General features: G+C 43.9%; 2 protein-coding genes across 6 annotated transcripts in view; both read right to left on the reverse strand.

Moving 5' to 3' along the window:
* The window catches only part of TXNDC11 (thioredoxin domain containing 11), a 66,149-nt gene extending 52,111 nt beyond the window's left edge, over positions 1 to 14,038 (reverse strand). The window contains exons 1-4 of one of the 5 annotated variants that reach the window (XM_079944788.1): positions 13,529 to 14,038; positions 13,053 to 13,156; positions 6,157 to 6,373; positions 2,881 to 2,978 (exon numbers count right to left, since the gene is read on the reverse strand). In XM_079944788.1, the coding sequence (XP_079800914.1) occupies positions 2,881 to 2,978; positions 6,157 to 6,373; positions 13,053 to 13,156; positions 13,529 to 13,762 (653 nt within the window). In that variant the 5' untranslated portion in view covers positions 13,763 to 14,038. Of the gene's footprint in view, positions 1 to 2,880; positions 2,979 to 4,617; positions 4,670 to 6,156; positions 6,374 to 13,052; positions 13,157 to 13,528 lie in introns of those variants that run through there. The other 4 variants (XM_079944783.1, XM_079944786.1, XM_079944785.1 and 1 more) reach the window with 4 other exon arrangements.
* Positions 14,039 to 19,939: 5,901 nt separating this feature from the next.
* Positions 19,940 to 25,132, reverse strand: part of ZC3H7A (zinc finger CCCH-type containing 7A) — a 34,632-nt gene continuing 29,439 nt past the window's right edge. The window contains exons 21-23 of the mRNA XM_079945324.1: positions 23,378 to 23,511; positions 21,623 to 21,786; positions 19,940 to 20,816 (exon numbers count right to left, since the gene is read on the reverse strand). Of these exons, the coding sequence (XP_079801450.1) occupies positions 20,627 to 20,816; positions 21,623 to 21,786; positions 23,378 to 23,511 (488 nt within the window). The 3' untranslated portion in view covers positions 19,940 to 20,626. The remainder of the gene's footprint in view (positions 20,817 to 21,622; positions 21,787 to 23,377; positions 23,512 to 25,132) is intronic.

Consider the following 25,132-nt stretch of genomic DNA (forward strand, 5'->3'; position numbering starts at 1 on the left):
CTTAAACCTATTTAAAGCTTTATTACAACAACAAAAAATTATATGAAGGTATGAAATCAAGGACCTATACAAATGATCTTCCTTATTTTCCCCTCCAGTTGTGCTTGGGAATGCACAGGAATTTGATTTAGTATTGCTAAGCAATGCTTCCAACATTCAGTTATCCTAAGCTAATCAGAATCCTCACATGGCTTTCTTCAATCTTGCACAAAAGAGACATTGCTCAAATATAATTGGATGGTATGTGGTGGGGGTGAGGGAGTATGGTGAAATTCACCAATTCCATAACCATTCTTCTCTCTAAATAGAAATTGACATTAAGCTTACCTTTAATAGCAACAATAGAGCACAGTAAAGAAATGTATAAATGGTGATCACATAACTATAATATATGGTTACAGAAATTAACACACACATATAATGTGATGAGATAAACACAATTCTTCGGTGTGCACTGCAGAATATGATACCAGACAGAGGAATAGTAGCATGAAAAAAGTAAAAATAGCATTCTACATGCACAGCTGAGAGACTGGGTGAACAATTCTGTCAATTCAAGACTTACTACAACTCATTTGTTAACTAATTCAAGTTTTAAAATTACTACCACCACCAACCCCATCAACCACCACCACTTTTTAATTTAAAGGAAGAAATCAAAAAAATCATCTGATAACCTATTTTGTTGAGCAAAAAGGAGGCAAGTGATCTGGAAACCTCGTTACTCAAGCAAACAGGCTCTGCTGAGGTTCCCTGGTACCGTGTTACAAGGGTCCCAGTGACTCGTAATGAGACGATCCCAGGATGCAGGATGTAGGACACGTTTTGCCAACACACTATAGCCATTGCCTTAGGACAAGCTGATCTAGGGCAGCTGAACTCTGCACAGAGTGTTTTGAGAAAACTACTTCCTGCTTCAGAGCCTTTTATAAACTGCCTTTGTAACTGGCATCAATACAAGCCAAAAAATGGAATCTACTTTCACAAAACAGAAAAGCCTGTTAATTTCTGTAAGCAGCTACTACTAGTTAAGCCATTACACAAACAGTAGCAGCAAGAACACACACAAACAGCAGTGGTCTGTCCAGTGATGAGACTCAAGGGCCATATTTGCAACCACCATTAGCCAAAAGAACCTCAAGACTACCAAATGCTCACAAGAGAGTTTAGTTGAAGGAACACATTCATTCATATGTGTATGTATAAAACAGAGGACTTGAAGATTCTTAAATAGAATATGAAAAGGCTACCTTTTGGGTACCTCTGCGCCTTAGCACTTTCTTCTATTTTTGGAACATCGGGAATGGTAGATGTTGAAACAGGTATTAATGGGTCTGAACTGACTTAAACAAGTAAAAGTTTAACAGGCAAAGATGAGGGGCAAGCACTTCAAGGCAAGTACCAGCCTCAAATTCCTCATGTGTAAAATGAGACGGTTGGACTAAGTATTTCTAAAGTTCCTTTCGTGTCCTTCCAATCTTTCTATAAAACTAAGAAAACAAATAGTGCAAGACAATGTTACACACCCACATATCCCAAAATGACATCTGTATTCAATTCAAGGGAACTCTTGTTATTTTAATGTCACATCAAGTTAAGTCTACCTCTGGGCAGCTGGCTTGGTTACATACAGTTGCACGACCTATACTCCCTGCTAGCCATCTGTGCCATATTTCCTATTTCGAAAAAAAGAAGCGCAGGGATCTCTCCAGGGGAAGCTTATCGCCCATTACACAGCACTGACTTTGAGATCCTTCAAGTATAACACCTTATACTTACCTTCCGGAAAACAAAAAAAGGTAACCATCAGAAAGTCACTCTGAGAAACTGTTCTTATACCCAGAGGAAAATTTGAGGGTGGAGATAGGGTAGGAAAGCATGTTTTTGCCCAAATACTATTTAATAGCTCCTGAGAAACAATACTCTGTTCCACACACAGTTTATGTTAGAGACATGGGAATGAGCTGAAAGATGACAGATAATCCACAAATGATAGTCTGTTGATGTTTGTAATAAATCCCCATTGATTAAGGCCCAGGAATTTTAGAGGGAGGAAATAAAGCCTAAAAAAGTAAAGCTCTTACTGGTGAACTCTTCTTCTTAAACCATTTTACAGTAACAAACTTTAAGCCAATTATACTACACAGAGTCCAGAATCCCATCTCCTGTCTCCAAAATCCTTCAAGTCAGATTTTAGACATAACTTAACACCCACAGCAAGGTCTGGGCAGTTCTCCAAAATGAAACACCAGTATTTCTGCAGCAAAATGAGTACAGTGGCACCTGATGTGGTATAAAGACTATAGGTGGCCCCTTGCTACTTCAGGCCAGATGAATGCATTTGGGGACAAAGTTCATGGAAGTCTTTCAGGTTTTAAAAGCTCTCTGGATTTCAGAATGATAGATTATAGGATTGCGGACTTGTAGTCTTTTTCTTCCCAATTTGAAAAGATGTTAGATACCCTCTTGACTATGCTATGCTGCCAGGTAATGGGATAAGGACTTCTGTATATTTTTATACCATAAAATACTTTTCAAACATTTGAAATGTTCAGCCACACAATGGAGTAACTGGTATAATAAAAACAATGCTATCGAATATGTAATGACAAGAAAAAGTGTTCACAAAATAAAGAAAAGGCAGTTGAAGAGATAGTATTACTACATGATCCCATTTTTTAATTTAAAAAAGGGGGGGGTGGATATGTATATTCACAGGAGGATATAAATCAAAACACACAGTGATTATGAATGGCTAATAAAATCACAGATCCTTTTATTTATTTTTGCTTATCTGTATTTTCTCAATTTTCTACAGTGAATATAACAAAAATCACTTTGAAACTGATAAACTTAATTGGAATTAGAATCGCTTCTTACCTCCGATGATACAGATATATTACAGGAAAATAAAAGAAGTGTTTCTGTTTTCTGCATTTCCCCTGATTCCACCAACAGTTAACTGCAACAAACAACACCTGCAAGCCAAAGAAGGTTTCAAATAACTATAAACAGCAACTGAAAAATTGCCAAGATTTAAAAGATAAAATTATAGAAATGGAACAATTCCTCTCTGAAACAGAAAGTATTAAAAAAATTGTTTTTTGAGTGTTCAAAGAAGGTCATCATTTACCACGACAAGGACAAACAAAGACACCTGTCCATAGTGTCCAGCTAGGACTCTGAATATTTTGGAGTCTGGCCCAAGAGGAGAATGATTTCCTTCAAATTCTGAAGTGAATGACACCAGCAAACTTTTTCTAAGCATGGTTACACTAAAACTCAGTAGTAGGATGTGTCTTTTGTTAGTCAAACTGAGCATCTGAGAAGGAAAAAAATCTTACCTACAGATGAAATATCACAGATTTCAAAGGACCATTTTCAATTTTTTAATAACTATATTAAAAATGAATAAATAGATGACTAGAGCTATGCTCTAAAATGTACCATTAGATAGCAAAATATGGATTAAGTATGTGTTTATAGGTAAATGCTAAAGTATTTAAGGAGGACTATCCCAATGTCCACAATTTACTTTGAAATGTACCCAAAATAAGATGGATTAACAGTTAGATTGTAGCAGAGTGTCTCACCTTTGCTACTACTGACATTTTGGGCTTGAATTGTTACAGGGTTTTTTGTTGATGTTATGTTTGTTTTTGTTGGGGGTGGGGTGAGGGGAGGCTCTTCCACACGCTGGATGCAGCATGGTGTAGGATCCCTGGCTTTTACTCCTTAGATGCCAGTAGCATCCCCCTCAAGTAGTGACAACCAAAGACCTCTCCACAGTCCCAAAGGTCCCCTGAGAGACAAAACTGCCTCTAGTTGAGAACCACTGATTAGAGGGATGGTAAGATGAACAAACACATGATAAAACAAGTGTAATAAAATGGTGATAGAATTTAAGTGGCAGGTATATGACCTTTGCTATATATTTTAAATTTTTTATAATAAAATATTGAAAACATATGAAGACTACAAATGAAAAGTCACTTTCAGATGCCTTATATTTAGATAGCAATATTGCTCAAAACTTAGTGGAAACTCACAAGAGCTCCTTTTATAGTCTATCTATTAGAAAGAAGAGCAACAATATCTTTACTAAGGTTGACATCTCAAAAATAGGGCACAATCTACCGTGTATGCTAATTTTATTAAGTAATGTGGCACAAAAAATTTTTGCCTGTTTCCAAAAATAAACCCAGTCCTTTTCCCTACTGAGAACATAGAACAATAAGCTCTCAATTTAGAAGAAGCTGAAAAAATTTTTTGAAAAAAGCAGAGCCCATCAGCTGTGGACGGCACTGTAACCTCTACCATTTGTCCCGTGACCTTTAACAAACCACTCTGCCCTCTAAACCTGAGGTCCTGCTTCAGAGGAACCAGGCTACCAGCATCAGCTTGCAGGGCTGTCCTGAGGAACAGCACGGGCCTGCACACCAGCACACCATCCCTATAGTCACTCTGAAGGATATATTCCCTAAGCTGACAGTAAAATAACAAGTAATTGACACTTACCCTAAAATGAAACAGATTCTCCCCTTTTCCCCCACAAGTTCTCTAAATTTAGAAAACTTGGGGAGTGACTTACAAAGTGGTGATTTCCTTTAAGCTTACCTCCTAGTGCTCCCTTAGAGTCCTTTCCTCCCTGCAAGTGCTGGCTTGGTTACTATCAGCCATTTTTAAGGGGGGTGAGAGAGAGGGGTAAAGGGAAGACAAGGAATAGATCAATTCCATGGGTCCAAAGCTGGAACACAAAATCACAGCCCCCTCAGAATCAATGTTATACGGAATGAAGAGTTCTATTTAAATACTACTTGGTACTACACATTCAGGGATATAAAACAGTTAAAAAGGCTTTGGCAGGCTGGGCAGGAAGCCTAGTCACCATTTATAACATTGTTTCTAAGAAAAACCAACTGAGAGTTCCAAATGAACTTCTGGAACTCAGCTGCACCACAAGTTACCCCAGATCAGTGGGTGTCAGTAGCAGCCTCTTAGAAATCTACGGGATGCTTTTCTGCTGGTTGCAATGACTGGAGGAACTATAGGGCATGTAGTGGGCAGAGGCTGTGGTACATATCCTGCAATGTTCAAAACTGCTCTGCACAGGGAATAGTCATCCGCATCACCCAGAGCAGTTTTAAATGTCCTGCCAAATACTAATGTTGAGGGAAACCTGTTTGTTATTATTCAAGCTCAGAACCTAACTCCATTTTATATGTGAATCCAAAGCATGGCTTTTGTGTTCACTGAATTTCTTGGAAGACAACTTCTGTTTAATTGAAGGCAGAAAGTACTTTGTTTGGTTCAGAACTTACCAAGAGCTGTTCACCATTTAGAAAAATCAAATCACTGAGAGCAATGCCCTCATGGCACCTAAGTTGTCAACACATCCTACTTTTATGGGCCTGCATTTGTAACTGTCCCATTCACAGTGGTTCTACATAAAGGTACAGCACTTACATACTGAAACAACATGTGATTTAATTATACACCACTTTTCTTTTTCCCCCATCTTTGTGTTACAATTAGCACATTAGATTGGCTATTTTGAAATTATATGTATAGGGAAGTTTTATCATCTATGAATTCCTTTTGAGGACAGAAAAAGGGACATCATAAAATACATACATAAGGACAATGGGGATCCACTGGATTAAAAACCACTGCCAGACCAAAGGCATATATATCAATTGCCTATATATCCCTCTTATCTAACACAAAGGTGGCATTCATTAAATATTTGTTGAACATAGTTCTGGTCCCGGGATTTAAAAGGTCTGCCTAGTTACACTGTACTCATGACACATAAATTTCTCTTACATAAAATAACTAATCAGCAAATATCAAATGTATATTCAATGAGGATTTTCAGTCCTCCCACCGAAGCCAAACAGCATGGCACCCTGAGATAAGCACTGGCCTGCATCACAAGGAATTGCAGAATCTCCTCCCTCTCCTGCCTCTGACCAACTATGACCGTCACAGTGAGAAATTCTATTTCTTTATAGAAGGCTTTACAATTTACGAAGAAAGGCTCCTGGCCTTCACCCTGGCAAAATCAGCCATCTGGGTAAGGTGTCTCTATGGGGATAACCAGCCCTGCACAGGAACTGACGGTCATTTGATTCTCAGGCTGAATGTCAGCATTACCTGGTCTGAAAGCTGACTCGCTACTTGTTCAATTTCTGCCCTGGCGGCGATGGACTGTCCACACCACGGAGCGTAGAAGAACAGGAGCACCACCTCCGAATCCTGGCGAATGTGCTCTGCGTAGTCCAGCTGCCCCTGGAAGAGGTCAAGAACCGGAGACCTCGAGGAGAAAAAGCTGACCGGTGGCTTTGCTGGAATTATCACATCTTTTGCTCGACTAAAAAAAAGAGCAAACACAAACAAGATTGTTTAGTTTATCTTCTTCTAACAACAGCTCTGTGTGGAAGAAGAATGAAGCTTAAAAGAAAAGTCTTCTTTTGAAAAAGAAAATGGAGTTCCCAAAACACTGACCTGGAGTACAAAAGTAATATTTTGTGCTAAGTTAAGGCAACATTTGGCTGAGAGAATGCAAGATATGAATAACACGCTAAAACAATTCTTGGACTTCCCCAGTGGCGCAGTGGTTAAGAATCCGCCTGCCAATGCAGGGGACACGCATTTGATCCCTGGACCGGGAAGATACCATGCCTCGGAGCGACTAAGCCCGTGCACCACAACTATTGAGCCTGCACTCTAGAGCCTGCGAGCCACAACTACTGAGCCTGCGTGCCTAAAGCCTGTGCTCCGCAACAAGAAAAGCCACAGCAATGAGAAGCCTGCGCACCACAACGAAGAGAAGCCCCCACTTGCCGCCACCAGAGAAAGCCCGCACACGGCAACGGAAACCCAGTGCAGCCAAAAATTAAAAAACAAATATATAAATAACAAAAATGATTTTTTAAAAATTTATTTTATTTATTTATTTTTGGCTGTGTTGGGTCTTTGTTGCTGTGCGCGGGCTTTCTCTAGTGGTGGTGAGCGGAGCTACTCTTCTTTGTGATGCGCGGGCTTCTCACTGCGGTGGCTTCTCTTGTTGCGGAGCACGGGCTCTAGGCTCACGGGTTTCAGTAGCTGTGGCACGCGGGCTCAGTAGTTGTGGCACATGGGCTTAGTTGCTCCGCGGCACGTGGGATCTTCCTGGATCAGGGCTTGAACCTGTGTCCCCTGCATTGGCAGGCGGATTCTTAACCACTGCACCACCAGGGAAGTCCACAAAAACGATTCTTAACAATGTCTGCCCAGGTATGGGGTGGGAGGGCAGTGGAGAGCAGAAGAGAAGGGTGTCTTTGAGAGAGCGCCAAATCCTAACCACCAGACCACCAGGAAGAGTTGAGAAGGGTGTCTCTGAATAATCCAGATCCTTTCCTCCCCCACCCAAAAGACTCCATCCTCATCTCTCTGCAGCCTTGCTCTCCACAAAAGCCACTGATCTCCAGGGTTTCAGAGCCACCAGTGAGTCACTCAGAATTAAGGGGAGGGAGCACACGTGGCACCACTAACAGGCATCGGAAATGCTTACTATCAACTCACGTTAAGTTTATTGGCTGGAGCTGGCCTGTAGTTACCCAGGGCACTGAGGCAAAAGTAATAATTATATAATAATGTATATTTCTCCAGATATATGTTATGATCCGAAGGTTAATAACGATGAATAACAAAGCAACAGCCCATTTTACTGGAAAACAGGTTTCCTAAGTACATATTTGAGATTCCCAGAAGGTCAGGAGGAGAAAGAAAATAAAACTAAACAAGTAGTCAGAAGTCACAGAGCTGCCACTATTTCCCCATCAAGACAAAAAGGTCTCGGCTCAAGCTGCATCCCACCAAGTTAAATAGTCCTAGTAAATGCCTTGAGCTGTCCACATTATCTGCATTAAAATAGTATAAAACCATTATAGCAGCTTAGCTAAGAAACCAATAGAGGAAATAAAAATGGAACCCTAAAAAATATTCAACTAACCCAAAAGAGATAATTCCCTGGCAGTCCAGTGGTTGGGACTCTGTGCTTTCACTGCCGAGGGCCTGGGTTCAGTCCCTGGTTGGGGGACTAAGATCCCGCACGCCCCAAGGTGCAGGGGGGAAAAAAATGCAGAAAAGGACCAAGAAAGGAACAAAAACCAGAAGGTACGAATGGAAAACAAATAGCCAGATGGTAGACATAAACCCAACCATATCAATAATTACATTAAATATGAAAGGACTAAACCACCCAATTAAGAGGAAGAGATTGCCAGGTTGGATAATGAAGCAAAACCCAACCATATGCCATCTAAAAGCATTTTGAACATAAAGACATAAGGATGGGAAAAGATAAACCACATGAATAGTAAGCATAAAAAAGCTGTAGTAACTCACTAGGTGAAAGGATAAATAAACTGGGGTGTATTCTTACAATTAAATGTTACTCGGCAATATAAAAAAAGAACTGATACACACTATAACTGGATGAGTTTCAAAATAACTATACTGAATGAAAGAAGTCAGACACTAAAGAATACATATGAGTGCATTTATATGAAATTCCAAAACAGGCAAAACCAATCTATAATGAAATAAATCACATCAGTGGTTGTCTAGAGCTGGGAGTGGGGCAGTAAGGCTAACCGCAGAGGGGTACTGAGGAAATTTTCTGGGGACAAGGAAATGTTCTATATCTTGACTAAGAGAATGGAGGTGGTTACATTTGCCAAAAGTCATGGACCTATACATGTAAAATGTGTGAATTTTACTGAATGTAAATTATACTACAATGAAGTTGAGTAGCAAAAAGCTTTGCTGGTGTGTCACCTCCTTGGTGAGGATTGCTCTGATGAGTCTACCAGAAGCAGGCGGCTCTCAAATTTTTTTATCTCAGCTTCCCGTTGAGAAGTTGCTTTCATAGCCCTCACCATAATCTGTAACTTACTTATTTTACCTGTTTATTAACTCCATGAGGGCAGGGATCCTGGCTCCCTTTTTCACTGTTATATCCTCACTGTTTGGCAGTCCCCAGTACTCTGAAGTTCAGTAATTTGTGAAATGAACAAACCTACCCTACACCTTACTTGAACCTTTGTGAAAGCAAATTAAACATAAATCCATACAGACGTATATTATATTATTAAGGACAATCTGAAAGAATCAAAATGTCAAGGACTTCCCTGGTGGTCCAGTGGTTAAGAATCTGCCTGCCAATGCAGGGGACATGGGTTTGAGCCCTGGTCCGGGAAGATCCCACATGCCACAGAGCAACTAAGCCCGTGAGCCACAACTACTGAGCCTGCGCTCTGGAGCCCGCGAGCCACAACTACTGAGCCCACATGCCACAGCTACTGAAGCCCACGCACCTAGAGCCCGTGCTCCGCAACAAGAGAAGCCACCGCACTGCAAAGAGTAGCCCCCGCTCGCCACAACTAGAGAAAGCCCACACGTAGCAACACAGACCCAACACAGCCAAAAATAAGTAAATAAATAAATACAAATGTCAGAAGGTCCATTTGCCTTACTAGGGGGGTGATTCTAAGGAACACCTAATTGTGTTCTAATTTTACACGTGTGCAAATGAACTTGCTAATCTGGTTTCTCAGAATATAGCAAAGTAGAAAGGAGGAGGAACAGGAAGGAATGTGCTGCTAGCTCTGAGATACGCAGCAGACAGCCAGATATTTAGAATCAAAAGAGAAATCACACAAATACCCAAGACCTAAGCTACTCTAAGAGCCTTGGGTCACTTAGTTTGAGGAAGAGAGTCCACCCCCTTCTCTACATCTAGAAGGTGTCAGCTTCCTGAGTTAAGCCGGTTTTAAATATATTGCTTCCCCATTTTAACCAAAAATTATTAACATCATAAAGTAATGCTGTTAAAGGTTGCTATTAAATGCAAATCTCCTATTTATGCACTCACACTAACATTTTAACTCTGCAATCAGGGAGGTCTGTCTATGTAAAATATCTTCACAACCTGAAAACCAGTCACTTACACAATAATTCAAAAAAAAAAAGTTCAGTAAGCAAATGCTACTGTGCTTCAGGCACTGCTCTACAGGAACCAAGGCTATAGGAGGGAACACATGTTCTCAAGGGGCTTCCTTTCTCAGGAAGGGAGACAGGCAAACAACCAAACGTGTAAACAAACATAAAACCACACAAAATGATCATGTTCTGTGGAGAATTTAACACAGTGATGAGACAGGAAACCTAGAAGCTCCTCAATGGGGTGGTGGGCAGGGTGGCATCTGTTTTTATAAATTTATTTATTTGGCTGTGTTGGGTCTTCATTTCTGTGTGCGGGCTTTCTCTAGTTGCGGCGAGCAGGGGCCAGTCTTCATCGCGGTGCGCGGGCCTCTCACTGTCGTGGCCTCTCTTGTTGTGGAGCACAGGCTCCAGACGCGCAGGCTCAGTAGCTGTGGCTCCCTGGCCCAGTTGCTCCGCGGCATGTGGGATCTTGCCGGACCAGGGCTCGAACCCGTGTCCCCTGCACTGGCAGGCAGATTCTCAACCACTGTGCCACCAGGGAAGCCCAGGGCGGTATCTTTTAAGCTAAGACCTGAGTGACAAGAAGACAGTCATGCAGAAGGGAAGGAGGTCTTGCAGTGAATAAGTGACACATTTCTCAGCAAGTCCAAAATGCTCCTGTTTGGAGGTTATTATTTTTGTACTATTCAAATTTCGTCTTAAAAGTCAGATACCCAATCTGAGGGAAAATGTAGGTCTGTGACAATCAAACAGAGGATAATCATCAACTTAGTACCGTTGCTCTGCATGTTCAGAGCAGCTCCTCAAGTAAATGAGCCAGATAAACCCATGGCCCGTCAAAAACCAAACATTAACCAGGGCAGAGAAAACATATGCCTCTGCCCCAACAGGAACATTCATGCGTTTCCATTTAACTCCTAAATTTGCTCTCGTTTTTGAGAAACTACACCTAGATCAAAGATTTCCTGCAGCTTTGAAGTGTAAATCTCAGGCACCAAAAACTCAAGAGATGGTTGCAAACAAGGAAGGCCTGTTGCAACTCCCAATTTTTGTATGAGACTCATACTCTACACTTCCTCCCAAAGGATCTAAAGCGGCTTTGAGCTTACAAAACGAAATAAAGCAAAATGAATATATAAAGCAAAATACATATAGAGGTAATAGAGACAAACACACAAACACTCACAATTTTTTTCCCCACAAAAAAACACACCCACAAATCAGGGTAAAAGGAAAGTGAGGATGAAGTCATGGAGATTCAATGCACAGAAAAGCAGGTAGCACAGAGATTTAAGTTCCCAGAAATGCACAATTATTCATAGTGTTTCAACCCCAAATCAACCTTTTCTTAATGTTATCTGATTTGAACTCAGCTAAGCAGCAAGACAGTGAAGAGGGCTGTCACCTATTTCAGGCCTGGAGCTATTAATAAAAATTAATTTAAAAAATTCTACTCTCCTTTAAGCCTCTGTCCTCATTAACACAAAGATCTTAAAAGTAAAATAGGAAAAGAGTGGCAGAAATGTTAGAGTCAGTTGTAGAGCGATAAAGTAGTATCATGACACCATTCCATCAAAGAAGACTCTAAAAAAATCAATCTGAGTCTATTAAAAGACTGAAATTCGCCAGTGGCACACAAAGAAGCTGGACAGGCAAGCAGCCTGTTCACTGGTTCACTCTCCTTGCCTGAAGTAGGTGGGGACCCTGCTCAGTCTGCTCTAGTAATTGGGTTTACACTCTTCCATCTTCCTGAAATCTCAAAGCACTTTCATATCTATCAAGCCCTGTTCTCTCAGAGCGAACACCGCACGTTATTACTATAGATGGACAAAGTGATGCAAGTAAGCCCCCCAACCCTTACAGGAGAGAAAACCTCTCCTCCTAATTTGAATCCAAATACTACCTTGCAATACTCTACCTTGTAAAATACTTTAATTTCCTTGTGCAGGACGTGATAAAGAACAAGGTAAAGAGACTAATTCCTGACAATAAAGGATTCAAATTCCAGTTCAGCCACTTATTAGGTGGATGTGATTTGGGGCAAGTTTTGCATCACGACCAAAGCTCCACTCCTTCGTGTGTAAATTGGAAGGGGAAGAGTATGTATATCCAGACTTCACTGGATTGAGACTTAAGTGATCCATATTAGGCTCTCAGATCATGTGTTAAGTGAATAAATGCATTCATGTAATCGGTAGTTCTCAAATAGGCGATTCTGTTCCCCAGATGGCATTTGGTACTGTCTGGAGACACTTCTGGTTGTCACACTGGGGTGGAGGGGTAGGAGCAGGTAGTAGGTACTGGCATGTAGTAGACAGAGGCCAGGGATGCCGCTAAACATCCCATAATGTACAGGACAGCCCGCCACAACAAGGATTATCTGACCCAAGATATCAACAGTACCAAGGCTGAGAAACCCCGCTGGTAGAATAGCACCTGGCACATAGCAAATGCTCAATGATAGTTATTATAATTTTCTTTCCACTACAATCCCCAATCCTTTGCCATCTCTTTGACAACAGGGGCCACATATTGTCTTCAACAGACTCAATAAAAATGTTCCAAGTTGAAATCTTCCTCGTGGCCAATATGCCAGTCAGTGGCACCACAGATTTATAAATTGGAGTCCCAGGAGATACACTGTGGATTTGGGAGCCCAAAAGTACTCTTGAAATTTAAAGTAAATTTTCTATTTGTGTCCTTTCCCAAAGAGAGACATTAACTTTCACTCTTCCTGCTCACTACACTCCAGCCTACTCAGGCCTTCCTTCTAGTTCCAGGAAAACACCAGCCTTGTCCAGCCTCAGGTCAAAGGACCTTTGCACTTGCTCTTTCCCCTCCCCTGGACGCTTCCCCCAGATCTCCCCAATGCTGGCCCCTTCCCCTTCGTGGGTGCCTTTCCTACCTAGCTCCCTTAGGAAGGCCTTTCTGCCCCACGCTCTTCGCTTCTATTCCCTGCACAGCACTTACTGAAGCTCTTTAAAATTATATTAAGTTTTCTTATTTACTGTCTGTACCACCCCCTGGAATGGAGAACAGGGATTTTTATCTTCATCGCTCACCTGGATGAGCGCTCCGCACACAAGAGGTGCGGATAAATAATCGCTATATCGATGAGTGCACGAATTGTCAACATGTGGGACGCTAAAGGTTGTCTACGCCTAGCCTAGGCATAAGGGAAACAAAATGGGTGATAAATGAGGGTCCTGCAGCCTGGGCAGAAGTGACAGGGGCACCCCCAAGAAACCCCAACAGCTGACAAGCAGCTCGGAACCTGGCCCGCCTTCCTCGGTATTAAAATGGGAGGAAGGGGCGCCGGGCAGCACCCCAAAACCTTGCCTTAGTGCTCGCTGGCCGGAGAGAAGGAACGCGGCGGGCATGGCCGCATGCTGGAGGAGGGTCAAGTCCATCGCTCCAGGCAAAGTCAGGCCCGACTTCCCCGGAGGCCGCTACGACCCTCGACCCCGAGGCCCAAGACGGCTACGCGCCGCCCACCGGGCCGAGGGGGCGCCGGGCCCGGGGGTGCGGGCCGCCTCACCTGCAGGTGAATTTGAGTGCGAGGAGCAGCGCGCAGCCGAGCGCCACGGCCCCGCAGAGCAGCTCGGGCCGCCGGCGCGCCATGAGAGAGGCGCCGCGCAGCCCGCGGCGGAGCCGGCCCTCTGAGGAAGCAGCCGGGGCCGGGCTGAGGGAGCCGGAGCCCGCGGGGCCGCCGCCACCGCCACCCTCGTCTTCGGCGTCGTCGCTGCTTCTGCCGCCGCCGCGGCCTCCGCATTCCGACATTACATGCTCCCCGTCGCCGGCTTTATACCGCCGCCGCCGCCAAGGGCCCGAAGGCCCGGCCCGGCCCGTCGCTCCCCAATCCCGCAACTCGCCGAGCCAGCTAACCCGTACGGTCCACGTCAGCCTCGCCGCAGCCGCGGCGCCCGCCCCCGCGCAGACGGCTCCGCCCCCACCCGAAAGGCTGCGTGGACACCACCCATCAGCCCCGCCCCCATAGAGCCACGCCCCCTCGCTTACGGAGTCTGCGCGGATCCGTTCTCCGCTGGCGGCGGGGCAGCCGCGGCGTAATCCAACAGGCCCCGCCCCCGTCCCTGACGTACGCGCCGAAGCCGCCGTAGCCACTTGCTCGCTCCGGTACCCAGTCCACTGAGTCTGCGTAGGCGCCGGCGCCTAGCGTCCGGCCACTCCTATCCCTGCATACAGCCAGCGCAGACCTCGGCAGACCCGGGCTACGGGGAGTCTCCGCTTGGCTCCTTGAGTTTAAAGAGCCGTGATGGTGACAGCAGTCGTGTCTGCAAATATCACTACAGGCTCCAGAGGATGTAGGTGCCATTTATTGTCCCCGCTTAATGAAAGGAAAACACGTACAGAGGCGAGAAGTGCCCGGGGATCCAGGAGTGAGGCGGGAGAGGTTACGGCCTCCGTTTACACATCTGTAAAATGGGGGTGATATCAGTACCACCCTCACAGAACTGCTTTGAGGATTTTTTTTTATATATTTATTTTATTTATTTGTGGCTGTGTTGGGTCTTCGTTACTGTGCACAGGTTTTCTCTAGTTGCGGCAAGCGGAGGCTACTCTTTGTTGCAGTGCGTGGGCTTCTCATTGCAGTGGCTTCTCGTTGCAGAGTACGGGCTCTATCTAGGTGAGCGGGCTTCAGTACTTGTGGCACACGGGCTCAGTAGTTGTGGCTCGTGGGCCCTAGAGTGCAGACTCAGTAGTTGTGGCACATGGGCTCAGTTGCTCCACGGCATGAGGGAACTTCCCGCACCAGGGCTCAAACCCGTGTCCCCTGAATTGGCAGGCGAATTCATAACGACTGCGCCACCAGGGAAGCCTTGCTTTGAGAATTAAATGAGGTCATTGATGGAAACTGCCGGGCCCATAGTGGGTACTCAAATTTTAGTGACTGTTGTCTCCCAGTGTCCATTTCCTGCACCAGTGAAGTGCTGTGCGCCTGAGCACCAAGTCTCTACATCACACCCCTGGGAGGAGGGTCTGTACAGCCTGTGCTCACTTCACAGATGGGAAAACCGAGGTTTGGAAAAGCCACGTGACTGCGGCCACAAAGCTAGTAGGTGAGGAATTCAGGCTCAAAGGCAAGGTTAACAAGTCGCTCCAGCGACCCACTGTCGACTCTAAATCCTCTGTGACTCTAAATGTTAGGTCCTTTCTAAGTAAGTGTTTTTTTTTTTTTAATTTATTTTTGGCCGCGTTGAGTCTTTGTTGCTGCGCGGGCTTTCTCTAGTTCTGGCAAGTGGGGGCTACTCTTCGTTGTCGTGCGCGGGCTTCTCATTGTGGTGGTTTCTCTTGTTGCGGAGCATGGGCTTTGGGCATGCGGCTTCAGTAGTTGTGGCACACGGGCTCAGTAGTTGTGGCACACGGGCTCAGTAGTTGTGGTGCACGGGCTTAGCTGCTCTGTGGCATGTGGGATCTTCCTGGATCAGGACTCGAACCCATGTCCCCTGCAGTGGCAGGCAGAGTCTTAACCACTGCGCCACCAGGGAAGTCCCTCTAAATAAGTTTTTGTGATTAAAAACAAGTCGGAGAAGGATGAAATATGAGTTGAGAGTGACAGGAAGGGATTGTTTCCCTGGGACAAGTGTACCTGGAGCTAAGACAATGTCCGTAATTACCAAATTGCTGGGGCCACAGATCTAGACTCGACTTCTGTTGTCAATAACTACAAACCAGGCAGATAAAACTCGGAGGGAACTAAGGCAGTTCCCTTAGTTCCACGCAAAAAAACAGGAGATGAGACCCTACCTGTGCCGCAAGCCAGCTGCATGACCCCGGTGCAGATTTTCCAGGGATGTAAAATGTGCTATGAATGGTCACCTTCGTAGGTGACCCAGAGCGTTAAGTGTGTTAACCGCAGAGGTCCAACATGGTAGCTCATATTCACCTGCCATTTTGCTCTTTGGTTTCTACATCTCTTTGTTCTTTACTTCCTTCTTTTGTATTAAGTGGATCTTTTCTAAAACATTATTAATTCCTTTAATGATTTAAAACTTTTTTTTTTAGTTACTTCAGATTTATACTAACTTAATTTCAGTAAGATAGGGAAACTGCTCCAGTACAGCTTCGTTTCCTCCTCCCTTTTTTATGCTATTATTACTCTTTTTTTAATCTACTACAAACTGAATAATATAGTGTTACATTATTGTTTTATATAATCTTATTGGAAGAAGCTAGAAGAGAAAAAATGTATTTCTAGTTTTTAAAATAATATTAACCTTATTTACCGTTTCTAGTTCTCTTGATTTCTTTGTGTAGATTTGAGTTACATAGTATATTACTAACAAAAACAAATATGGTCTGAAGTCACCAGCACCCATTCACTGTAGGTTGCTAGAACAGAATCCACACTACTCTTCCGTAAGACACCTGTCGTTTGCACAGGCCTTTATAAGGTTCAAAGTACTTTTGCTGCCTGTGGGTTATCTCATGAGACCCACAATATCTTATGGCAATGCAGGGCGGCGTCTTACAGGCCAGGAAACCACCCTGGATCAATAAAAGGATGTTTCCTTTACTATTCTCTTTCTAGACATCCGGCTGCTGCTCTGGCCCTAGGTGTTCTCCTGAAACAATGATAAATTCATTTCGGATTACACCAGGCCATCTGGGTCAGGCTGCACTGCTCTTCAAGGCTATGTCAGCCCTAACAAGTCCACATCAACCAATATCTGAGCTTTCATAGCCACCACTTTTTATACCATGATCAAGGTGGTGGCATTTGAGTAGGGGGCAGGGGGAAGATTACATATATTTCTCCCAGGTATTAATCCTTTTCTTAGAATCGGAGAGAAATAATGCTTGTTAATTTTTTTTTAATCAGAGTTTTTTTCCTTTCGTGTGCTAATAATCATTTTTCCCCTGCCCCAAATTTTGTAATTCTGTCTTGTTAACTGTCTCATTGTGTCCAAGCCAAATTTGGTTATTTTTAAAGTGAGTTACTATGGTAACTCAGTATCACTTGCTTCAAATATTTTATTCTACTTTGTCCTTTCAGCAGTTTCCTTTTTTTAGATATATAAATTTATTTATTTATTATTTTTGGCTGCGTTGGATCTTTGTTGCCGCGTGTGGGCTTTCTCTAGTTGCGGCGAGCGGGGACTACCCTTCATTGTGGTGCGCAGGTTTCTCATTGCGGTGGCTTCTCTTCTTGTGGATCACCGGCTCTAGAGCGCAGGCTCAGTAGTTGTGGTACACGGGCTTAGTTGCTCTGTGGCATGTGGGATCTTCGCGGACCAGGGGTCGAACCCATGTCCTCTGCATTGGCAGGTGGATTCTTAACCGCTGCGCCACCAGGGAAGTCACTCACCAGTTTCCTTAAATCTGAGTCTCTGGTTTGGTATTGTCAGTGTTTCTTACACAAGAAAACCCGCATTTTACATTCTGTAGTTTCAACTAAATTTTTTAAAAGTTGAAGTACAGTTGATTTACAGTATTGTGTTAGTTTCAGGTGTACAGCATAGTGTTTTTTTGCAGATTATGTTCCATTATAGGTTATTACAAGATATTGGGTAATTCCCTGTGCTATATACAAGGTATAGTAAATCCTTGTTGCTTATCTATTTTATGTATAGTAGTTTGTATCTGTTGATCCCATACTCCTAATTGTTCCTTCCCTCCCTCCCTCTCTCCTTTGGTAACCATAAGTTTGTTTTCTGTGTCTGTCTGTTTCTGTTTTGTATATAGATTCATTTGTATTATATTTTTAGGTTCCACATATAATGGATATTATATAGTATCTATCTTTCTCTGACTTAGTTCTCTAAGCATAATATCCTGTGGCCCATCCATGTTGCTGCAAATGGCAATATTTCATTTTTTTATGGCTAATATTCCATTGTACGTATATATACATATATATAGCATATATATGTATAAAACATCTAATGCTTTTTTTTTTTTTTAGTTTTATTTTTTGGTTGCGTTGGGTCTTTGTTGCTGCGTATGGGCTTTCTCTAGTTGTGGCGAGCGGGGGCTACTCTTCGTTGTGGTGTGCGGGCTTCTTATTGCAGTGGCTTCTCTTGTGGAGCAGTGCTCTAGGCGCACGGGCTTCAGTAGTTGTGGCACGTGGGCTCATTAGTTGTGCCTCAGTGCAGTTGAGCAGTTGCCCACAGCTTGAAAAGCAAGGGGAGTGGGTAGACTAGGGTGTGGGTTTGGTTTGGTTTGGTTTCAGGTAATGAAATACTCTAAAATTCATAGTGGTGATTATAGCACATTTGGAATCTACTAAAACCATGGATTTGTACTTCAAAATGGTAAAACTTTTGTTATAAAAATTGTATCTCAATTTGTTAAATGTTGAAAAAAGTCCACCCTGGAGGAGATAAGGAGATAAACATGTCCAAGTAGACATGCCAGTTATTAGTTTCGTCTGCTGTTAATATTTGGGTTTTGCTCTTTCATACTTTTTTTTCTTGCCCTTTTCCCCCCCCCACACCTCATTCTCCTCTTCGCTTCGCTTCTAGGGTGGAGGTGTGACTTCACCGTGGAATAATGAGCATTGACTTCCTGATGCTGAGACTAAGGCTGTGGCCAGGGGGGTTCTTAGCCGAAATGAGGCAAAAAACTGGATGATTTAGGCAGAAATGGAATTTACTGAAAGGATAGTTCAGAGCACAGAGAACTACAAGAAAGCCCAGGCACAGAGAATTTGAGGTGGGGATGTGGGTGTGGAAAACAAACGATTCTCGTCTTGACCGGTCAAACTTTAAGTTTCTAGCCTAGATTCCAAAGGTTAAGACAACCAACTTGTTAAACTGCAAGCTAAAACAGAGCACCAGAGACAGCTTTTTAACATCTATGCTCCCTGGAAAAAAAGGATAAAAGGAGTTCGGAAGGATGGAGAAGAAAAACATCATAAAGGCCATCAGACTAGGGAGACCCAGCAGAATGATAACACTGCCAGTCTGCTCTATAGAAACAGATTACTTATTTGGCAAATAAGATACACTGCTAACGCACCTGCCAAATAAAACTGGTCCCAACTGCCTTCCATTCATGGAGGGAAACCAGTCTCCTGCGGTCTTCAAGGAGTCCCCTGGGCTTGCCTTTCACTCTGCAGCCTCTGGTTCTGCTGAAGGCACTGCTTCTCTCTCATCTCTCTACTTGCAGCCATGCTCCCCCCACCCAGGCTGGACTTGCACTGAACAAAGACCCTTTTCTGTTTGCCCCAAACCCCACTGACTCAAGGTTGTCATGAAGAAGTGACTTTCGAGTCCATCAGCCCTTCCTTCTGACTCCCACCCCCAACAGGGACTCTGCACTGGCAGTGTCCTCATGAGGTGGCGGCCCCCAAACCCTGACAGTGACTCTTCTCCCTAGCTCGCCAGGTCAGGAGTAGATCTGGGTCTCAGGACAGCTCAGCCCTTTCCTTGTCTCTGCCAGCCCGTCCTGACCACACCTTCAGCGGTCTTTCAACAACCAAAATGGCCCTATAGAAGGCGCTGTGCTAAACAGTCGTGTCTGTGGAATCCCACAGCCCACGTCTTAGCTGACCGTGTGTCCCCTTGCTGGGCATTCATCTGAATGAGACACAGAAGAGCCCCCAGAGGGGTTAGCATGTCAGTCAATAAGAGAAGCCTCTTAGCAACCTGAATCGGAGGAGAGCGGGACAGAGTGAAAGTTGCTGCCATGTCTCTCTAATTTGCCTTCTGTCATTAATTGCTTAAATGAAAGTGTTTTTTAAAAAAATCTAGGGAATTCCCTGGCAGTCCAGTGCGTAGGAGTCCACGCTTTCGCTGCTGAGGGCCCAGGTTCGATCCCTGGTCGTCGGGGAACTGGCATCCCGCAAGCCGAGCGGTGCGGCCAAAAAAAACAAACAAAAAACTAACCTTGTGTTTTTAGTACCCAGTTTTAACAATTCTTTAAGGAACTGGCAAGGACCACACCAAAAAAATGAAAGACATCTATATATAAAATCTTTATTACGGGCAGTATTGGTCCATACACTACACAATACCAACAGTACAAGTTTAATCTTTCAAAATCATCATTTAAACAGCAAAAGACCAAGAAATAAAATTTGAGTCAACGGATTATTTTTCAAAATATTCTCAATGCACATTATCCTCAATTCCCTTATTATAGTGAAACATACAAATACAGAAAAATACCCCATTTAACATATACTAGTGTTAAATGGTTATTTGGCTTAAAATCTGAGTTAAGAAAATCCTTTTTAGCAACCTACATACAGATAAGTAGCAAACTTTATTATATTAGACAAATTTATTCCTCTTAAAACATGTGAAGAACTTCATCCATCATGTGTTCTGATCCTAGTACAGTGTTTCTCTCTCACCATCGTGATTCTTATCTGAAGGACCAACTCAAGAAGTCATCCTCAACATAACCTTATCCTCTTCCCCAACACAAGTCATCCAAAAGTCTGTTCAACAGATGGCAACCAGTAGCGGTCACTTTGCCATTTGATGCCGTGAGAGCCTGGCCAGACCTGTCAAACAGCCCGTTTTCCTACCTACTGTGGGTTGCTGCTCAGGAGGGACGAGAGACGCCAATACAAGCAGAAAATCTGCAGCTCCTCTGCTACGTGCCTTACAACACTTTCAATTTTTCTGGTCAATGCTCTGATTAGGTAACATACATAAAAGCCAGCATATTAGTTTAAATCTTTAAACAAAAAACTATATTTTCCAAAGTCATTATCATTGGGGGCAATTAAGTGATCTTTTCGTGCTTTGTTGAGCTTCATCTTTAGGGCATCTCTTCTCTCTTCCCATTCATGAAGTTCAGCATTGCCATGTGCAAATTTACAGCTGCTTCCTTCCGTGCAGGTACCATTCATATACCTGTTAGGACAAGTCAGCTTGGTAAGCGTCCACCAGCTTGGTAAGCGTCCACCAGTTGTTTATAAAAATCTTTAAAATGTGCTCTTCACTACCTTTATGGTTTGCATTAAACTTTTAGCTCGAAATCTTAATCCTAGAAAAATGAATATTTTATTGCCTTGACATCTACAATAATTAGTACTTTAAACTATTTAAATGCACTATTTAATGAAAAATACAGATTGCTGGGGAAAAAAAGACTATGCTCCTTCTTGATGCAGTGGAAAGAAATCAGAAGGGGCAGGAAGTAAAAAATATCTTCAATAATTCTCTGTATCACATGGCTCTAAGTCTGGAAGTCAAATAGAAACAGCAACAACAAAATGAGGAGCAATTCAAAATGATCTAGCTTTTCACTGAAAAATTTTCTAAGTAAACTTAAAATACTAATGTTTTCCTTTGACCTGAGAAAGTTCCAGATTTATACTTGGAATATAATTCAAAGGCAGTTTCAAAACTGATGAACATCTACTACGAGAAAGATTACTGTGAAGGGTCAGAGAATCTCCACTGCCATCTCAGAGATCGTTTGGGCAAGACTGAATGAACTTATTTCCCTATTTGGTTGTCTTTAAGACTTTCACACCAGTACCGGCAGACTAGTGAATCTTTTCATGTAACGCAGAAGAGTGAAGAAATGTTCAAGGAGCAACTAAACTTTAAGTTCAAATCCTAGCATCCAGGATTAGAAGATTTTATCACCCAGATACTCTGTCTACTCACAAGGTCAGCAGTTTTCATGTGGGAAACTGAAGAGACCCACGTACCTATCGCAAATACTAAAATATCCTGTTGGAAAGCGGTGCTGCCAGCAGTACTGGTCATCTTCAGTGTGGAAAACCTTCTCCTTGTGCTTCTCTGAGGAGATGTGGCCCTGCCACTGCTTCTCACTGTTACAGTTCTTCCCACACATCCAGCAGTGGAAGTCCACCTAGAGTGCACGGAAGACACGCATCCCATCAGTGGCTGCTGTCTGTGTGGCCCCTGACGGGTCACATGTGTTCAGGCACCAGAACAACTAGAAACGACTCCACCTAAGACCCAGACTCTACTCTTGGGGAGCCCGTCCAGTGGGGGAAGCTGGGTGAGAACATAAAACTCAAAGTCAAAAGCAGGACCAAGGAGAGGGTGGCCAGCACACAGGAAACAGAGAGCAGGGGCGATGGACTGGGCCAGGGGTCCAGGCAGTCTCTGGCAAGGAGCTGGTGTGCAAACAAGGGAGTCTGTGGGCAGGACAAGGGGCCAGGTTCAAAAAAATTCCGGGGAGGATTAATACCACGAGGGAAAGCAGAGAGGATGTGAAAACCCGGGACTCGCCCACTGCAGAAGGATGAGCAACTCGATCCTTGCACATGAACTGAGCCCCTACTATGGGCCAGGACTTGTGCCAGGGGCCAGGGAAGTACACGTGCTGGGAAGACACCACCCTGGGGGCAGAGACTCACACATTAGGAACCCTGTGCTCCCACATATGCAAGCATGCAGTAGTATTTGAGTAGTATTGACTATTTCCCAAATGCCCTGTAACACTGGGTAAGGACAGGTTCGCAGAGACAGGTCAACCTCATGACCCAGCAAGTTGGGGTGACCCTGGCTCTGGAAACCCTGGTAGTACTTAAGAAAAGGTGGTGAGGGGATCAGTGCTGAGCCTTGGCAGAGAAAGCAGAGTTCACAGGGCGTATCATGCACAAAGACGTGTCCATGACCCGCATCTGAATGACTCAATATGGAGAGGGGACAAAAAACAAAACAAGAAACAAGGAGCAGAGTAACGCATACGCCTGTTAGTTTAAAAACAACATGGCAGGCAGAGCAATAGGTTAGGAATAAACAGTCCAAGATATGTAAACATGGCCTGGAAAAATATACACTGGATCTGGTCCCTCTGGGAAAGGGGGACAACCGGGGTTCCAACTTTATCTGTGACATTTTATTTACTTTACAGAAGCAAACACAACAAACTAACATCGGTTCACCTGGGATGGTGGGTTCAAGACAGTCATTATACTACCCCCTTCACTGTTTTGAAACATTTAAAAGACACACAAAACAGTAAAAGACCACAGGTGACTAAATGTCTCTGTAGAACCCAGAGGCAGAGGCCAGACTGCAGGACGGTGATAAGAGGACAAGAGGACTTGGGGGAGGGGGGATCCCACATTTCCTGAGCACTTTCCGTGGCCCAGCACTGGGATAAACCCGCAGGCTCATCACACTTCGTGGCTCCATCACAAGCAGCCCCCTCAGAGACGTTCAGTAACCTGCCCAGTGTCACAGGCTAGTAAGGAGAGGGAAGCAGGACTCAGACTCACAATTTCCTGGCTCCAGAGTTGGAAAGACGATCCAGGAAAGCCATTTTTAGGATGAAGAGACTTAAAGTAACAGTGGAGAGCCAGCACGGAGAGAAGATGGAGATAAGGGGGAGGGCAGAGCGGGGGCGAGGGAGCCAGATTTTGGAGAAGGTGGGAAAGAAAAGAAAGGCCTGGAAGCAAAGGTGAGGGGCACCAACCTGGGGTACTTACAGTGACTTCCGCGTAATCGGTCGGCATGTGAATTTGCTTTCCATTTTCTTTGTTCGACTGACTGGCTACATCATCGCTTTTCTCATTTTTTTGGCTCTTTAGCCAGAGTTCATAAAACTGCTCCATATCTTGTACTAAAGAAAAATGAACTCCTTTCAGCAGCAAATATTTAAATACGCCATTTAAATACACACAAGAACACGCGCTCTTTCTGTATCAGTCGGTGCAATTTTCAAAAGAAACCTGAGAGGGCTCAACGGAAACTGATCGTATTTAGACACGGAGAGACAGTCCATTTCCAGACTCTCAGGGGTAAGAACCAAGTTCAGTACTGTCAGACCACAAAAGTTAGTTTTCTTTTTTTTTTTAATAGTTAGTTTTCAAGATTAACTCCCCCCTGCATTTGCAAGACACTATGGGGGTGTTTAAAATTCAGAAACCATTTCAAGGGCATTGCTGAAAAGAAAGGCCTCGGCACGGCTTCACGATGCCCCATGTTAAACACTTGCTACCGCTGCTGTAACCACACTGGCTACTTACACAGCTCCTCACTGTCTACTGAGAAACCTACTGTAAGGACCGAGATTCTGACCCTGATGGGAGCCTGTCAGTTGAGCCACAGTCCCAGAAGACCGACATGCTGGGGTGCAACTTACAACAACACAGCCATGACCAGGTGCTGGGCAGTGGCTGCAAGCTACTGGAACAAGTGTAGCTGGCATTACCGTCAAGCGATAAAACCACGGTTTCTCAACCTCAGCACTGCCAACGTTCTGAGCCAGAAAACTCTTCGCTGTCGGTGGCAACCTTGTGCGTGTAGGATGTTTAACAACACCCCTAGCCTCTACCCACTAGCTGCCAGTAGCACAGCCCTACAAGTCATGACAATGTCCAGACGTTGCCAAGTGTCCCCAAGGGGAGAGAGGTGAGTGTGTGGCAAAATTCATCCCCAGTCGAGAGCCACTGAGTTTAAAACAAAATCTGGTAATGAGGATCTGGTCAAAACTCGGCTTTACTGCCTGCCTAAGTGTTTCTAAGATTAGAGGTAAACTAGGAAATTCTTCTTCCTTCAGACCAGTGGTAGCAGGAATCACTGCAAGAGCCCTGATTTGCAAGGACACCTTCAGTAAGGCCCAACTCTATGTCCCCACTCCAAGCAAGAAGGAGTCCTGTCCACACAAGTCACTGCATTTTTACATGGTTGAAATACGGTAGGTGACATGCTTAAATCAGATGGCTTCTTGTAATCCAGAGATCACAGATCTTAAGCAGTCGGTAAATTTCCATCAGTTTACTTAAGACTGAAGAAAAATAATCCTGGTAGCAAAACCTTTCCTGGTTGGAAGTGAAAGTTTGTCTGAGGCTCCTCTCAAAGGCTCTCACAATAAACCTGACGTTTGACCAAGACAAACATTCTCTCCTCGGGCCTTCGAATCTGGGCCTGTTCTACCAGGAAGGGCTCCTTGAAGAGACCTCCAGTTATAACCTGATTAATTCAGGGGTGACTGTTCACAAAAGGAGCTCACGGAAGGACGGAACTTCCCCAGACCATGAATCACGCCTATGACATCAGAGGATGCTGACCTATGTATTTGTATCTGAATCTGACCTAAGCAAACATGATCGGAGGTCAGACTCTGCTTCACTGATAAAATGGTATAATGGTTTAGAACGCAGACTGCTTTCTGTGTGCACAGTAAGTTGGCCTATTTACAGAGAGGAAAGAGACTTTCAGGCAAGCTAGATTTCATGGGT

The sequence above is a fragment of the Stenella coeruleoalba genome, assembly GCF_951394435.1.
Source record: "Stenella coeruleoalba genome assembly, chromosome: 15".
Lineage (NCBI taxonomy): Eukaryota > Metazoa > Chordata > Mammalia > Artiodactyla > Delphinidae > Stenella > Stenella coeruleoalba.